This window comes from Myotis daubentonii, chromosome 1 (genome assembly GCF_963259705.1).
Source record: "Myotis daubentonii chromosome 1, mMyoDau2.1, whole genome shotgun sequence".
Lineage (NCBI taxonomy): Eukaryota > Metazoa > Chordata > Mammalia > Chiroptera > Vespertilionidae > Myotis > Myotis daubentonii.
Genome location: NC_081840.1, coordinates 75,927,340 through 75,945,124, shown reverse-complemented (window position 1 = coordinate 75,945,124; position 17,785 = coordinate 75,927,340). Strand labels below are relative to the sequence as shown.

Sequence of the window (17,785 nt, the reverse complement as noted above, 5' to 3'; positions counted from 1 at the left end):
TGCCTGTAAAAAGCAATTCAGAGATCACCCAATGTTATTTAAACAGTTTCCTTTGCACAGAATCTCAACACCACTCCCTATGAACAATCACTGACCTACCATTGATAAATGCTTTCTAAGCACTACTTGAAGGGCTTTGCACATCTGACCTTATTTCAGTGTAATAACAAATCTAAAAGGTACATATCATTATCCCCATTTTAGAGACTGGGAAACTGAGGAGCAGGGAAATAAGTCAAGTTGTGTAATTTGCCCAGCTCTTAAGGCACTAAACTACAATTTGGATGGAGACAGTCTCATTCCAGAGCATGGACAGCCTTCACCCTGAGGCCAGTTCCTCCCCGAATGCCCCTGCAGTTCAGAGCCAGTGAGTCTGTCAGCTGTTTTAGGAAAAATATATTCATAAAAAACTTAATGTTTTTTATGTTAAAGCAGTTACTGAGGAGGCACCTGAAACAGAAACAGAACCTTCGTGTTGGGATGTAGAATTTCTAAGCAGTTAGCTGCAGTGAATGAACAGCCCTTTCGGAATTGTTTTGAAAAGATGAGCTAGTAAACAAAAGAGGGAAAACTGTGGGAGTTGCCAATTAACAACGAAGCAGGTTTTGATGATGGTTCAGAATTTAATGAAATTATTTCTGGATAAATACCTGCAGTACTTTCCAAAACAAAGACCAGTTCACTACTTCATGGAGCTGGTGACCTGTGGCCTGATAGGGCGCCAAAGGAGGAACACATGGAGCCAAAGTGGTAAGGGATTCTAAAATTATTAGGTCATCTGGATACCAGATGGGCTGAGCCCCCAAATGGTGCCAGCACACAGGGACAGGGAGTCAGAGATTTTAAAGGACTCTAGGTGGACTTTTTTGGGCAGAGAATTCTCTGGGTGGTCCAGATCCTAGGAAGGTCTGGAGGGGAGAGATATGGTCTTAGCTCTTAGCAAGTGGAATGTGGTCTAAGCAAGAGGGAATATGGGTTGTGAAGTTGCCTCAAGGTCATTTTCCAGGGGAGAGAGTATCGGTTCAATTATTTAATCAGAACTAACATGTCTTTTCCAAAAGCCCATATCTGAGTGTTAAATAGAAAGTGAAACACATTGAATGGTATATAAGTTATTTTAATGAAAAACAGGACATTCTGAAAGAAAATGACATACAAACCATACCATTCCATGGAAAAGAATGGAAATTTTTATTTCAAGCTGTTGAAGATTGTTATTATAGCTAAATAAAATAATTTTCCTAGAAAAAAATAATAAATCTAGAGCATGGAGGGAATTTTGCTATTTCTCACTCAAACAGTATCAAAATTGTCACAACAAAAAGAGATCTCTACCTAGGAGGGAATTCTGCTGCTAAGAAACTTGATGCTCTCTATTTTTTCTCTGAAAGAGAATTTGGGTTTTGATTTATCTTCAGTTTCTCTACTTAACTCTGACCTACAGGATGAGTGGTCACTGAAGATAAAAATTGTCACACACTCACCTCAGGAATGTTGAAGTGACCAGAACTGGGTGAGGCCATGTAGAGGTTTCCTTCTTGCCCAAACTGTTCAGGCTCTCTCCCCTCCTTCTCCAGATCTGGGAAGCCTGCCAGCTAGAGACAGCTGGATACCTCTCCTACTTCCCTCAGGAGAGCTGCTGTTAGGAGATTGGTAATTCTGGTCAAAGCCACTCCAGGACTCCTGGAGAGAGAGAGGACCTCCCTTCTGCCCACTCTCCCTTGATTACATATTATGTGCCCTTTGCTAACTTCCAATTTGGTGAAACAAAGACTTGGTTGGGGTTTGAGCATCAGGACCTTAGTGGCTTTCCCGGCTATCACTGTGAACCAGCAGGGAGATGAGATTCCCATGGCAAGGAAGGCTCCTACAGGCAGACTCATTCCTCAGGGTGCCTTTGTTTTCCTCTGGACTGAAACCCAAATGCTCCTCCCACCCTTTTCACCTTGGAAGCCAAGCCCCTTTGTAATCTACATAAGCTCCACTCCCCAGGGATCCAGTGACTGCAGAAACTGGCCTTCCACTTGCGCTTGCCTGGAATCCAAGCTAGAGTCCCAGGTAAGAGGCCCAAGAGGTGGTCTTGGGAACAGATTCTGCTTGAGGTCTGGAGAGGAGGGAGGCAGGGTGGGCAAGGCTAAAACCTAAGCTTGGGCTAGGCAAATGTAGCTGGGGGCATAGCTGGGATGGGAGCGAGCATTCTGGCTGCAGAGAACACATGGGACCGGAGAAGGAGCAGTCCCAGGTCCGGGAGGCAAACATCTCTCTTTGGAATACAATGGTATCCCTTTATGATGCCAGTGCCAGGCACTGGGTTGAGTTTCCCTAGTGTTGTAGGATAACAGAGCTCTGTCCACCATGACCCTGTATGTCATGACAATAACTGCAATACAATTTGGCTCATGGTTTATACAAAAAGATCTCCTATTACTCTAACTGGTTTGGCTCAGTGGATAGAGCGTCAGTCTGTGGACTGAAGGGTCCCAGGTTCGATTCCATTCAAGGGCATGTACCTTGGTTTCAGGCACATCCCCAGTGGGGAGTGTGCAGGAGACAGCCTGTCGATGTTTCTCTCATCAATGTTTCTAACTATCCCTCTCTTTTCCTCCCTGTAGAAAATCAATAAAATATATTTTTTTAAAAAGATCTTCTATTGACCCACTAGAACACTGAGTATAAATGTATTTTAGCCCTAGCTAGTTTGGCTCAGTGGATAGAGCATCCTCTTGCGGACTGAAGGGTTCTGGGTTCAATTCCAGTCAAAGGCACATGCCGGGGTTGTGGGCTCAGGTTATGGGCTTGATACCCAGTAGGGGGTGTGCAGGAGGCAGCTGGTCAATGACTCCCTCTCATCGTTGATGTTTCTCTCTCCCTATCCCCTTCTCCCTGAAATCAATAAAAACATTTTTTTAAAAAGTATCCTATATAATGAAGAGGTAATATGCAATTAACCCTCACACCCTCACAAAGATGGCTGCCTGCAACCAGGCCAGCAGGGGGTTAGTGAGGGACAACCAAACGACTGAACAGCAGGCAGCATGGGGAGACCAGGCCAGCAGGTGGGGCAGTTAGGGGCAACCAGGCCAGCAGCGGGGGGTGTAGTTGTGGGCAGCCAAGCTGGCAAAGGAGGGCACTTGGGGGTGACCAGGCTGGTGGGGGGGCATTTAGGAGCAACCAGGCCAGCAGGGAGGGAGCAGTTGGGGGCGACCTGGTCAGCAGCATGGAGCGGTTAGGGGTGACCAGGCTGGCAGAGGGGGGTAGTTGGGGGCGACCAGGCAGGCAAGGAGGGCAGTAAGGGGTGATCAGGCTGGTGGGTGGGCAGTTAAGGACGATCAAGCCGGCACATAGAGGCAGTGAGATGCAACCAGGCAGGCAGGCAGGTGAGTGATCAGGAGCCAGTGCTCCAGGATTGTGAGAGGGATGTTTGACTGCCGCTTTAGGCCTGATCCCCGGAATCGGGCCTAAAGCAGCAGTCAGACATCCCCTGAGGGGTCCTGGATTGGAGAGGGTGCAGGCTGGGTTGAGGGGACCTCTCCCCTCCGCCCATGCATGAATTTCATGCACCAGGCCTCTAGTTTTAGATAAAAAACCTCCAGTATTCAAAAGCAGGACCCCTGGGATTTTAGGTGACTTTGGAGGTCACACCCCGAAGGGAAGATCCAGCTCCCTGTCACTAGTAGGGGTCAAATGCTTTTGGAGGTGAGTACATGTGAGTGTCCCACCACTTGGAAAATCTTGCAGGAAGAAGAGTGTCTTTCTGGCTGACCTGAAGGGAGACTGTAATCCAGGGAGACCACAGGCGGCACCTGGGGTTCTCTTCTAATGTGATGCTTTTCCTCTTCTCTCCCTTCACTGACTAGGTTCCTCCAGGGGACTGAGGCTACCATGGCTCAGGAGAAGTCCCTCATCGTGTTCCCACTGCTAATCCTGGTGCTGTTAGTGCTGGGGTGGGTCCAGCCTTCCCTGGGCAAGGAATCACGGGCCAAGAAGTTCCAGCGGCAACACATGGACCCAGACGGCCCCAGCAACAACTCTAACTACTGCAATCAAATGATGAGGCGCCGGAATATGACAGAAGGACGGTGCAAGCCAGTGAATACCTTCGTGCACGAGCCTCTGGTAGATGTCCAGGCCATTTGCTTCCAGGGAAACATCACTTGCAAGAATGGGCAGCCCAACTGCCACAAGAGCAGCTCCAGCATGAAGATCACAGACTGTCGTGTGACGAGCGGCTCCAAGTACCCCAACTGTGACTACCGAACCAGCCAGAAAGAGAGGCACATCATCGTGGCCTGTGAGGGAAACCCGTACGTGCCCGTCCACTTTGATGCTTCAGTAGAGGTCTCTACCTGAGACCAGAGCAGTGAGATGCCCCACCTCATCATGTCACCTGTCTCTCCCTCCTCCTAGCTACCACTGAGGGAAATGACTCAAGTTAGGGCTCCTATCCAACACTAAAGTGTTTCCCTGGCCTGAGACTTTGTCCTGCGTGGTTTGAGGGTGAGGGGTGGGTTGTGAGGTGGGAACCATGTGAACCACTTTACTGCTTCTTTCAATAAAACTCAGTTGCAACTACCTGGTTTCCTGAAGCTGTCTCCATTCAGGTTACTGTTAATGTGATTGGTTTCCTGCCAAAAAGTGAGAACTCTAAATTTGGTTAACTTTGGTGAGCAGCAAGTAGAATCATTAAATGTCCCCTCTTCTGACTCTTGGCTTTTAGAGAATTCTTTTTGGAGATAGTCTCTTTTCAAGTAGATTCCTTGATGCCAAACATAAAATTTTAAGTGTGGAAGAAAGACTATTCCATGATATGATTCCTGTCCCGTGAGCTGGACCTGGGCCAGAAGAGAGATTGCTTCCCAGAAATCCCCCTTAGAGACTGTCAGATCATAATTGATGTCCTTTCTGAGATAAATCAGGACCCCTCCCTTGCCTCCAGTGACTTGCTCCTTCCTGGAACAGGCCATTGTCCTGATCTGGTCAAGCATGTAAAGTAATTTCTGTACCTGGTAGCATTCATGTATTATTATCCCTGATTATCCCCCTACCCGTTTTAGCCTAAGTAAATTCATTGGCACCTGCCAGGTGTCCTGGAGATCCACTCTGTCTCACAGCCACCCACATGGGCCTTGTATGTAAGTTTCCCTTAGTGAATTCTATTAATTACCAGACTGGAGTGACCAGCCTCTTTCATTGGTCTTTCCTTGCCCTCCCCTTAAGGAAGTAGGTTTTCAGTCCCGGGACCTTTCCCTGGGTCTGCATGTACTAACAAGTGTGTGCTGGTTAGATAAAAGCGTGCTGCAGAGGACACTCCTGATGGGTGAACTGACAGAAGGGGAAGGCCAAACACTAAAATCTCTGACCCAGAAGGAAGGACAGTGTGACATCTGGAAGACCCTGCCCAGCCTCAAGGTGGGGAGGAGGAGTGTTAAACATTCTTTTCTTTCCTTTTCTCTTTTCTCTTCTCTTCTCTTCTCTTCTCTTCTCTTCTCTTCTCTTCTCTTCTCTTCTCTTCTCTTCTCTTCTCTTCTCTTCTCTTCTCTTCTCTTCTTCTTCTTTCTTTCTTTCTTTCTTTCTTTCTTTCTTTCTTTCTTTCTTTCTTTCTTTCTTTCTTTCTTTCTTTCTTTCTTTCACCACTAAATCAGAAAAATAGTCCTCTCTGACTTGGAAAATTGGACCTTCCATTTTGGAGCTAGAAGGAATTTTAGGATAAAATAACTAGATTTCAACTTGGGTGCAAACTTTAATTGGAAGTGCCTATTTGGACTGCTGTAGAAGAACTTCTAAGCCATAATGTAGTTGAACAGTAGCCTCTGCGGAAGGCAGGAGAGAAGTAAGGATATACATGCCTCCCATTTGCCTCCCCTGTTCTATTGTAACCCCTGCTTTCTACAGAGGAGCAAGGTGAGTTTCAAAAAGGTTAAGTGGCTTGCTCAGGGCTTCCGCTAATTTGTGGCACAGCTGGGAGTAGAGCCTAGGTTTCCTTGCTTCCCAGTCATCCTTTCTGCCACCAGAGTCAACTCAAGAAAAAAATTCTGAGTCTTCCTGCTTCACTACATGCTGTGGACTTGTGGCTCTTCCTGAGCTGGTGGCTCTCACAGATTCTCAGGGTACTTGGCCTGTGAGTCTGTTTAGTTCTTGGCAAAGTTGCCTTTCATTTTTTGAACAGACTAGACTCAGCTTCTGTCATCACTTAGTCATTTTATTTGTCCCTTTGTTTATAGCTGTATCTGACTCTAGACAAGGTCATAGGGAGAGAAAGGACCTACTTCCAACCAGTTTCACCACTTCTGTCATTGTCTTTATATACTATACTTATAAATGTTGGAAATGGCTAATTTTCTCCTGTAAACTGAATTCTTAGCCCTGGGAGCTTCTATATAAGGAGGAAGCCTGCAGGTGAGAGTGGTCAGATATACCTGCATTTCTGAGGTAATGGGAGTCTCACTCTTTATCAGCAGTGAGGATGCAGGAGGGTGTTGGGGTCCAACCCCAGCAGGTCTAGGGTTCCCAAAGGTTTGGATGGAGTCGGTGAAGAAGGAATGACATGGAGACAGGGTTCAGTTGATCAGCAGCCTAGCCAGGTTCTCTAGACAGATTCTAGCCAGGTTCTCTCTTTATTCTCCTGTTACATCTGTATTTATACCGTTTGATGTTAATTCTATCCATTCTACTCCAAAGTTTAGGGTGTTTGTTATCTCCATTCCAAGGTCACTACTCTATTGTTCTGTTAAGCTACAAGGAAGTAACTGAAGGAGATTATCCTAAGTAAAGATTATGTAGCTTAAGCATGATTGTTTATAGTTAAAGTGATTAACTACCCGCCTGGCACTTAGTTAAGGGGTTTTACTGATTTATTCCCTTCCTTAGTCCTGTTAATCCCTAACTCCAGGGAAAAATCCCCACGTGGGGAAACAACCTTTCTCGGAGAGGTGACCTTGGTTAAAACACATAGCACTAAGAAGGGGAGCAAACATATTAAGAACAGTATGCCATATACGCCAGGTCCCTTGAAACAGATGTTTCTTCCCTGCAGTGACTGTGTCAAGCAGCAAGGATGGACTGGCTTCCGGCAGGAGGGGATAAAAAAGGAAACTTTAAGTTTTTAGTTTTTTTTTCTGGAGACAGAATTTTTCTTATCTCACCCTTCTTCCCAAGCCTGAAGCTCCTCAGTTTTCCTCCTTCTTAGTGGAACTTCTAAGAATGCTAACTTGGTGTTTTGCTACATTTGCAAATGCATATCACCATCTCTGGTTTCTGGGTCTTTGTGCTTCCTGGGTGTTCACTGAAAAAAAAAATGAGAAGCAATAAGCATTTCTTTAAGATCCAAAAGAATTGCAATTTGGGAGAACAAATTCAGGCAGAAACCCAAATAGTGTTCCCCCTTTATAGGGACTCAGGGTTTTATGGGGAAAGGGAGGAAGATGACATAAGTTGTATTAAAGAAGATTTATTGGTACTAGATGAGGTAGGGTTAGATTTGTACTTCATGGGTTGACTTGAGATTCACTTGAAATTGTATTTAATTTGTTGGTTAGAAATTTGGTCATTCTCAAAGTCTAATTTCATCAGTGTTTAAAAATAGGATAGTCTTGGCCTTCTTGGAATTATGGTGATTTGGACCAGCTTGTAAGATAAAGAAAAATAAGACATGCAGAGAAGTTCCTCTGAAATGGCTACTTAGACTCTATTTTAATATGGCTCCACTCATGTTATCTTTTACCTGGGCCATGAGATTGCTCTGACCTCCATTTGTGGAAAAAAGTGATAAGTGACAACAGAGGGTCCAGGTTCAGACTTGCACAGCCAGGAGCCAAAGGGAAGGAACGTGGTCTGAAGAGGTGAAGACTTGGAGAAGAAAGATGGGGTCCTGTCCTGGAGGGGTCCAGTTCAGTCAAGAAGAGAAACAGCCATCAGGAGACAAATCAGAGGTCTCTGTTTTATGGGGAGACTATTGCTACCCCACAAAAAAAGGAGTACTCGTTCCTCCTGATATTAATGTCAGAAATACACCTCAGTCCTTGAGTTCAGCTGAAAAAGAATTCAGAGCCAAAGAACTGAAATGCAAGCAAATGTTTATTTAGAAAGTCACAGGGGTAGAAGAAATGAGTCAAATGTGCTGCATGACTTAAGAAACAAATTGCAGTGGCAAAAGAAGGGCCCTTGGAGCTTAGGAGAAAGAAAGGTAAAGATAATGCACCTGAGGGAAGATGGGGGAAGGCACCATTATGCTCCAGAGAGAGTGTGTCTGGGGACAAAAGTGGGTGTGGAGAGTTGTGAGTGTGCTCAAGAGAGGAAGAACACCTGCTGGGTTCTTCATGTTAAGGGTTTTTATTTGTTTTCTAAAGCTGGGGATTTTAGGGGAGGTCTCATGGGAGGAACTCAATAGCATATTCATCAGCTTTCCAAGTGTGTACTTTCAGGGTCATGGTCTCTACTGATTGACTGGTGCTATGGTAGGAGATCATTAGTCATTACCTCTGGTCCTGGTGTCAGCCATGTTGTTGGTTCATCTGATTTTGCTGCTTTTTTTGGGCCTGGAGCTGAAACACAATTGAGGCCTAGATGTTTTCTCTAGTTTGATGAAAACTCTCTCCTTGGTCAACAGATCCAAGGCTTTGTTCCTAAGATTATTAGATGCGGGTCAGAACCTCATTGTTCTGGGGGCTTAATGCTTAAGGGAATGGTCATGCAAGAGCTTGTATGGGAGTTGTATGATGCTCTTCTCTGGCCCCCTTGTTCCTCCTGCAAGGGGGTCTAAATTGCATGACTAATGATATAAAAGTTAAAAGGATCTAAACTGCATAACTAGTGACATGCCAGAAGAAGAAAGGTCACTTTGGGGGTATGGTCCAAGCCTATAATACTTGTTTTCTCTAGCTTTGTCCCTTGTTAGGCACCCAGGAATTTCCACTCTGGCCTTTGGTTCCTGCTCTGCTCATGCCTGTCTAGATGCCTACTCTGTTACCAGAAGACTAACCCAGGCAAATTAACATTAAAATGGAGGTACTAACATGGGAATCTGCTTACAGGCTGAAATGATCATATCCAATGAAGAATAATGTTAATTTTCATAATATTCTTTAAATCAAACAACCTTCAATAATTCTACATTCTCAGTACACAGATAGACACATATTAGTGTCCCAGCTCTTCCTTACCCCTGGAACTTTAAGTGTATCTGATATTGTAGGCAGTTAGACAGATATGACCAGAGTAGAAACTATAGGCCAGGTACAGAAAGTTACCAGGATAGAAAGTCTCAGTTGTCTAGCAATGGGGAAAATTTCGTAAACAAGTATTTTATGGTGGGACTTCACCCCCAAGGTGACCTTTCCTCCCCTGGCATATCATTGGTCATGCAGTTTACACATGCTGACCTTTCATATCACTGGTCATGCAGTTCAGATTCTCCACTGAACTTTCATCCCTTGGAATGTTGCTAGTCATGAGGGAGACAGAACAAGGAGGCCAGAGAATAGCATCATACAACTCCCATAAGACCCTTGTATGACCGTTCCCTTAAGCATTAAGCCCCCAGAACAATGAGGTTCTGACCTGCATCTAAAAATCTTAGGAACAAAACTTTGGACCTGTTGACCAAGGAGAGAGTTTTGATCAAACTAGAGAAAACATCTAGGCCTCAATTGTGTTTCAGCTCCAGGCCCAGAAAAGCAGCAATACCAGAAGTAGCAATGACATCCTGACTTTGGGACCAGATGCAATGACTAATGATCTTTTACCCTAGCACAGTCAATCAGTAAGTAGAGATCACTACCTTGAAAGGACACACTTGGAAAGCTGATGAAGATTGTATTGAGATCCTCCCTTGAGACCTCTTCTAAAACCCACACTTTTGGAAATTAAATAGAAACCCTCAAAATGAAGAAGGACCAGCCCCTCCCCCCTCTCTTCTCTCTCTCTCTGTCTCTCTTTCTCCCATACCTTTCCCTATCCCAGTGGTTGTCAAACCATGGCTCCTGAGCCACATTCGGCTCTTTGGCCCCTTGAGTGTGGCTCTTCCACAAAATACCACGTGTCGGCACGCACGTACAGTGCGATTGAAACTTTGTGGCCCATGCGCAGAAGTCGGTTTTCGGCCTGGGGCGAGTCTATTTTGAAGAAGTGGCGTTAGAAGAAGTGGGGGGTGTGGGTTGGTCAGGCGATAGGAGACACGGCGCAGGCGTGCTGTGGGATACGCAGCGTGGGGGAGGCGTGTGGGACTCATGCACGAGTTGAGTGAGCCAGTCAGTCAGCAGTCTCATTGTGCAGTGATTAGTGCTAGTTGCATCCCCAAATCGCGCGCGTGTGACCAAAGTACCTACTCAAAGCATAAAGTTACCTGTCTTTTTCCAACCAGCTGCAAATCCTACAGGTATTTTTGTCATCAATTTAAGAATTGTAATTATTTTGTGTTGGTGGCTTTATTATTATAAAATGAAACATTTTTTTCGATGTTAGAAGAAGCTATTTCATTTGAAAACAAATTATCTCTTTTTACTCAAGATTTTGAAAGAGAAACTTTGATTGACTTTCCAAGCCTGTTGAAACATCGCCAAGAAAATAATTCTGATATTGACATTTGCTATTTCAAAACAACACTTTTAAATATGAGGGAAGCTTTTCTCAACAGGTTTCAGGAACTCAGAGGCAGCAAAGCGATATTAGGCTTTGTTAAAAAACCTCTTAATGCTACTGTAACCGAATTAAATTTTTCTCCCTTTAATATTGACGTTGGCAACTTTGAAATGCAATTGCTGGATTTTAAAAACAAAGAACTGTGGAGCTCAAACTTTGAACGTCTTTGTGCTGATATAGAAATATTGGAGAAACACAAATGTGAACTTAGTTCACAGCACAAGTGGTCTGCTTTGAAAGACCTGGAGAAGGAAGATATGTTGATTTTTAACACCTGGAATAGTACTCCTGACTCATATAATCAACTGAAAAAAACTAGCGTTTGCTGTTCTTTCCTTAAACAGGTCTCCATATTTATTCGAACAATCATTTTCAAGCATGAACCTTATCAAGAGTAAATTGAGAAGCCATCTTATTCATGAGAACCTGGAATCGTGCCTAAAATTAAAAACAACAACATACAAACCTGACTTACCCAAACTTTCCAAGGAGATGCAAGGCCACTGTACACATTAGTGTTTGTCAGTCATTGTCATGATTTAATGTTATGGATATTGTAAGGTAAATTGTAAGGAATTCAATTTTATCAATAAATAATATTGTTATTAAGTATGATATCAAGTTTTATTCAACATAAAACTAAGTTTAACTAAGACTTAAAACTTTAAGTAAATTTTATTGTTAATTTTAGGGAACATCGAGGATTGAGAAAGGTAATCCTTACCCTCAAAATGCAATCATTTTAATACATTAGCATGCTAAACAACATACCCTGAGCTGCCCTGATCAGTCATGGAAAGCCCATAAAAGAACACAAAATGTCTGACAGAGCTTCACCTCTTTCCCCAGAAGATCCTGAATATTTCCTCTCTTATTGAATATCCAACCCCTGATTAAATGAGCCTAATACAGGAAGCAATTCTTGTAAAGAAGTCTGTTCTATTTGTGGAGTACTCATTCTGTCTCATGGCTTCACTAGTAAACTCACTTTCACTTTAAACTCTGTGCTGACTTGTGTTTGAATTCTTTCCTGTATGAGGTTGAGAACCCACAGTGGGTCTCAGACCCTCAGGTCCTTGGACCCACAACCTGCATCAGTAACTAGAATATTTGTGCAAACATTATTTCACATGCCCTCCAAGTGGCCCACTGACCATGGAAAACTTCTTGTGGTTCCCCAGGATCAACTACTGCCAAGTGACTATCGATCATGGATAACTGATCTCATCCTCATTCCCAAGTCCTACATCCACACCAAGGCCCCTGTACAAGCCATCCACAAGAACCCCTTAGATAGCTCAACTTCTCTTTACTGGTCCCTCCCTTGTGTACAAGTTGCCTGCAAAAAATGAATATGCCTGTTCTTGTACAAAGTATAGTGCTTATTTCTATGACATGGAGACTCAAGAACCTGGTGTTTAAGGTATGTAACAGTGGTACTATGACCATTCAGATGAATGATACCTTATTTGTTGTTAATTGTCAATTAAGAAGACCTTAAGGGGATGAGAAAGAAGATAAGCATGGAGGGGGGATGGTTATTAGGTAACAGAAAAGGAGTAAAGGGAAGACTAGATAATATAGGCATGCCCTTTATACAGCCTTGCTAGATAGTTGTAATTTAACATTCTCCAAATTTGTTCCCCACAGGTCAATGGGTAAGGGACTGGACAAAAGCAGTTTGGACACATGCCCAGTAAGGTCTGACTGACGTGAGAAGATGTTTATCTGTCAGTCACACCAGGGAACAAGTTAGTGGCCAGAGTAGGCGTGGCCACTGCAAATTTGAGAAACCTGAATATTTAAACTCCTGGACAAAGGAGTCCTCTCTCTTGGCCCTTGGCCCTTGGCCCTCTAGCTTTGTTGGGACTCCTGTTTCACAGGGTGCATTCTCCTGCATTCCTCCATGTGGCCCATGGCCATGTTGTCTCTACACAATGGATTAATAGACTGATTCTCCTTGATCCTGAACTGTGCCTGGCTGCAACATAGAACAGAGGCTCTGAACACTGGCCTTGCATTTGGCTCTGCTGGACCCCCAGCTACACCTCTTTCAGGTCTGTGTTAAGGGGCATGGGACTTTGAAACCTGAGAAACATAATTCCAATAAAAATAACTCATCCTCCGACCTCTCTATATATAAAAGGCTAAGTGACCAACTGACTGTATGTCAGTCCGACCATCCAACCAACCAGCCAGCACATATGACATGCACTGGAAATTTAAAAATAAACGTTGACTTGTGCATGCGCGATATATATAAAGCTCTTGCTGGTGCCAATCGCACACGTGTTTCAATCTGTCATTGTTAATTGTGAATTTGGTTGGCACTTCTATTATAGAGAAAAGGAGAATAGTGATATTAAAATATTTCTTCTAATTAATTTCCTTTCAATGTGCACAAATCCATGCACTGGGACACTAGTGTATAAATATAGATGTAACCCACCATTCTCCGGAGCATTATCTCAATTTGTTGAGGTTCTGCTTCCTGGCATATGTCAAGAGTTTGGCTCAAATAAACTCACAAAAATTCTTTACAGGTTTGAATGTTTTTGTGTTAACATATGTACGTCAAAACTCATCAGATTGCTCAATTTAAATATGTATGTTTTAAAATATGCAATTATACTCAATAAAACTATTTGTAAAATATGCTTTCAATACCACCATCCCATCCCCTCCTCCACCAAGGAAAAAATAGTTTCCTCCAAGCATATCTAGACTTTTGATAGTTGCCCAGAATGCAAGATTAGGCTTGGTAATAAATAAAAGAAAATCAAGAGAAAAAGAATTACTTAGAGCAGTGGTTCTCAACCTTCCTAATGCCGCGACCCTTTAGTATAGTCCCTCATGTTGTGGTGACCCCTAACCATAAAATTATTTTTGTTGCTACTTTATAACTGTAATTTTGCTACTGTTATGAATCGTAATGTAAATATCTGATATGCAGGTTGTATTTTCATTGTTACAAATTGAACATAATTAAAGCATAGTGATTAATCACAAAAACAAGATATAATTATATATTTGTTTTTCGATGGTCTTAGGCAACCCCTGTGAAAGGGTCATTTGACCCCCAAAGGGGTCGCGATCCACAGGTTGAGAACCACTGCTCTAAAACAAAACATTCTCAAATAGCCCACTTTCTAGCCAGCTCCCAACTTCCTGTCTTTCATCCTCGACAGTAACTTGCAACAGCAGTCCTCTGGCAGATTTGTGTTAAATATTAATGTTGCAAACATTGCTTAACACTCCTCTAAAGGGATCAGAGAGCAGTCAGAGCCCTGGGGCTGGCCTGGAGCCAGTGTGCTTTGTGGCAGGTGGGCAGTGCAACAGCCATTCCTGCACTGTTTTCAGACTGAGAGTTGAAGGATGACAACTCTGGATTCTGGTGTGGCAAGCAAGGAACCTGAGTGAAAAGACAGCTAAAATCATCTGGAAGGAGGGAAGTGGAGAGGCTCAGGGTTTTCCCTATAGTCTGCAGTCATGGATCCCTCTGTCCCCAAGGGATTGAGCTAGTTTGCCTTTACAAAAACTGGTGTGGTAACCAAGGGTGTTTAATAAGTTCCTCAAAGTCAGCGGTTCTCAACCTGTGGGTCGAACGACTCTTTCACAAGGGTCGCCTAAGACCGTCGGAAAACACATATATAATTACATATTGTTTTTGTGATTAATCACTATGCTTTAATTATGTTCAATTTGTAACAATGAAATTGGGGGTCACCACAACATGAGGAATTGTATTAAAGGGTCGAGGCATTAGGAAGGTTGAGAACCACTGCTTTAAGGGAATGTAGAAGATGAGTAGACTTGGGAAACATTTTCCAAGCAGGAAGCTTTGGCTCCCTGAAATCCCAGGCTGCAATTAAAACCGACTCTGCAAGTAGGGCTTATCTCATCTTGACTTCCCCATAGCACTTCCCCAATGCCTGCCTGAAACATGGTAGCACTTCACACTGCCCACTTGCCTTCTCTGAGGCCATTTTCCTAATTATTATCATGCTGAATGATCTGATCTGCCATTAAGAATACCATCATAAAGTTTTGAAATAGTGTTTTAAGCAACCAAGTACCAAGATTGAAACTGCCCTCACAGGACCTACTCTGGTCAAAATCAGGGCCTAGAGATGTTTGAAAAAGTCTCCCCTTTAAACCAGCTCTCTGTCCTCAGTTAGCACAAGGAGTTAACCTGGCCCTACAGAAACTCTAACCTGATTCTCAGTATCTCAGAATCGGTGTCCTCAAATGAGCCTAATAGTAGCTCCCTTATGACCTGTGAGAGTCTAATGGGATTTGTGTGACAGCACTTTTGAGGGTCTCCAGTGCTCTGTCAGGCACAGAACAAAGGATAGGCAGGTTCTCATTTGTGGCACCCTATCCTTAGCTCAAATGGCCTAAACAGGAGGAGAAGACCAAGATTTAAGCTGCTTCAATGAATTATGCTTGAAAATATTGGGGAGGGAGGGAGGTTGAATTAGTGAGATTAATGCTGAGTTAAATTCGGGTCTATGCTTCTTACAAGTTGGATCACTGCATTCTCAACTCTACCACCTAGAAGGTCAAGCAAACCCCTTCCACTGTTCTGTGCCTTTCCCCCAGCCGTGCTCAGTACCAACCCTTCTGACTCTAACTTGCCCTATTCAGATTCCATACTCACCTTCACAGGACCATGGGGATTAGTGTGTGAATCTAAAGTGCAAAGTCAGGTCCTTTCCCTTTTCTTAGAGCTAAGAAAGGAATAGATGAGGGAAGTGCAGTGTTCCAACTGATTGGCAGTGGTGGTAGGGGAAGAGGGGACAGCCTTACTCTGTGCACCTGTTTATCTCCTCATCTAGAACACTGGGGGTCACTCTGAGAAGAGCCTGGAGCAAAGGGGTCATACAACACAGACAGTCTTCTGGGTACAAAGGAATGGCAAGGCCCTGGGGGCAGGAGTTAAAGAACAAAATTCAACCAAGTAAGTTTGAAGATCTAATTGGCTGTATTAAGCAATTCAGGAATTGGGCAGCATGCAATCTAGCAACTAGAAAGGTGCTTTGGTGAGTTGTTCAAAATGGAAGGTTTTTATAGGCATAAAGAGAGTGGTGTTCCAGGGCAACCCGCAGAGACGACCACCAGGGACTCAGATCAAGATTTAGGAGCCTTTATTAAGCTGGCCAGCTACTACAGTTACAGCACCCTGCTGAAGCAAGGGCTGAACTGCAGTTCCAACTATAGGAGTTACAGCGTTTTTATTTGCAAAAACTACAGTTAGTTACAAAGCCTTGTTTACACAATTTGTTCCCGACACAGTACAGCATCAGTACAGTGACTACCTTCCTATCTATGTGTTTTAGGAACAGAGAGCACAGCGTGCCCCTAAGTACTTTGGCATAACTATTTACCCTCTGTTTAGGGAGGCAGAATATAAATTATTTACTCTTTCTGGCTTACTTGCCTGTATTATTTAATTAATTTCCTTTTTAACATTTCTCTTCTCCTTATTATATATACAACCTTTATAAATTTTATTCTTTCAAATTAAACCTTCTTTCTATGTCCTTTAAAAATGCATAACTATGCCTCAGACCTTCTACTCAGTAATTCCTTATTCTTAGAAACCTCAATCCTTTAATGATTACTATAAAGTAAACAGCTAGCATTTCTTAGATTACTAACAGCAGGTAAGAATTGTTTCCTTATATAATTTCAATTATATTGTATAAGTCTAATTTAGTATTGGAAGGGTTAAAGAGAACAAAACAGTACAGAGAAAAACCCGTTGTGCTTAGTAGCAGCTTTCGGCCTTGAGTCCAGCATAGTTCAGACAAGTAAAAATCAACAAATACTCTCCTTGCTCTTCCTGCCGACGCCCCTCCCCCTTTTCTGCATTAACCATTTACTCTGTCCTTAGCTGCTCTCCCTCCTAGATTTTCCTTCTTTACATTAAACCCCAGAGGCTCAAATCCTTCTCCTCTTTTACCACTTTTGAACTCTTTGACTATTCCCCTGTCCCCCAGCCTAAGGCTCCTCTCTCAGCAGGCTGAGAGCCTACTACCCTATCTAGCGAATCCTACCACCACTACCCCATCTCACACCTGCTCCGGAGCAGTTTTTGGCTCTCTTGCTCCCCCAGTCAGAGCAGATGCTGTCCCAAACAGAGACCTACTGTAAATCTATCAGGAAGGACAGGCAGGTCGCAGGTCTCGGGACCACATGATAAAAATCCAGCAGTCCCTCTCCCTCACCCTATACAGGCCATGAGAAAATGTACTAATCTTAACCTAATAAGCCTTTGTTTAAACTTGTTGGGGTTGCAACCTTATACCTTTAAATTAACACTAGACTTCTAAAATTTTAACCTAACACAGCAAAATTATACATCGCGGAAAGCAATTAAAAGTTCTCTACTTTTTTCTCCTTAAAGCAGGGTTTGCCCTATCTTTAAACAAATTAAACAACAGAACAAATACTCTCATGTGTACAGCCAGACGGCACAAAGTAGCTTTTGCTTCACACAGACTCTCACACTTACATTCATACACCAGACAGTCGAGTTTTTACTTCTACAAGATACTTACTGAGAGTTTAAACAGTCCAACTGATTCCTGATTAATTTGCCTGAGGAAGTCGCTGACTTCCAGGGAGGTGATCAAGCTCCCCTTCCACTCACTTGGAGTGGGCCTGATGAAACAAAATTTCTGTAAGTCAAAATAATTAACGGGAGTGGTGTAGTCCTCTCCACGTCTCTTGAAGTCCTGAAATTTCTCAAGAAAACATTGTAAGGGGGTCGACGAAGATGACTGACCCTGACCCATTTTGACAAAGACAAAGACAACAAAGAACAAAGACAAAACAAACCAGAGAAATGCAACCTAAGGTTGCCCAGACTAGGACCCCCAGATGCCGTAGCGTCTGGGCGGTCAGACTCCGAGGTTCCGCTGTGTCCAGCCCTCTTTTGAGTCCTAAAGGGAACATTCCACAGACAGATACCAGATTCTTACCTCCCCGCTGGAGGTCCAGGTGGCTCATCATTTTTGGATTGGAGTTTTGGGAGGAAAACACTCCGCCACCCTGGAACCTAGGAGGGAGACTGGAGTGTCCTCGCCTGGGGCATCCAGGGTGTCCACCGGCAACTTGGCCAGAGTGGATCTTGCTGGGGCCTCCA

At 43.6% G+C, this 17,785-nt stretch overlaps 4 protein-coding genes across 5 annotated transcripts in view; 2 read left to right on the top strand and 2 right to left on the bottom strand.

Moving 5' to 3' along the window:
* The window catches only part of LOC132239686 (angiogenin-like), a 59,884-nt gene that overhangs the window by 30,015 nt on the left and 12,084 nt on the right, over window positions 1-17,785 (bottom strand). The window lies entirely within an intron of this gene.
* The window catches only part of LOC132239675 (ribonuclease 4-like), a 71,430-nt gene that overhangs the window by 41,582 nt on the left and 12,063 nt on the right, over window positions 1-17,785 (bottom strand). The gene's annotated exons all lie outside the window — the stretch shown is intronic.
* Window positions 1,945-17,785, top strand: part of LOC132239603 (ribonuclease pancreatic-like) — a 57,555-nt gene continuing 41,714 nt past the window's right edge. Inside the window, exon 1 of one of the 2 annotated variants that reach the window (XM_059706122.1) lies at window positions 1,945-2,058. Coding sequence is in view for 1 of the 2 variants with exons in the window: in XM_059706116.1 (XP_059562099.1) it covers window positions 2,968-3,056 (89 nt within the window). In the remaining variant the exon portion in view is untranslated. Of the gene's footprint in view, window positions 2,059-2,948; window positions 3,057-17,785 lie in introns of those variants that run through there. The other variant, XM_059706116.1, reaches the window with a different exon arrangement.
* On the top strand, window positions 1,993-4,572 carry LOC132239639 (ribonuclease pancreatic-like). The gene is made up of 2 exons (XM_059706236.1): window positions 1,993-2,058; window positions 3,858-4,572. The coding sequence occupies exon 2, from the start codon at window positions 3,883-3,885 to the stop codon at window positions 4,348-4,350; it is 468 nt and encodes a 155-aa protein (XP_059562219.1). The 5' UTR covers window positions 1,993-2,058; window positions 3,858-3,882; the 3' UTR covers window positions 4,351-4,572.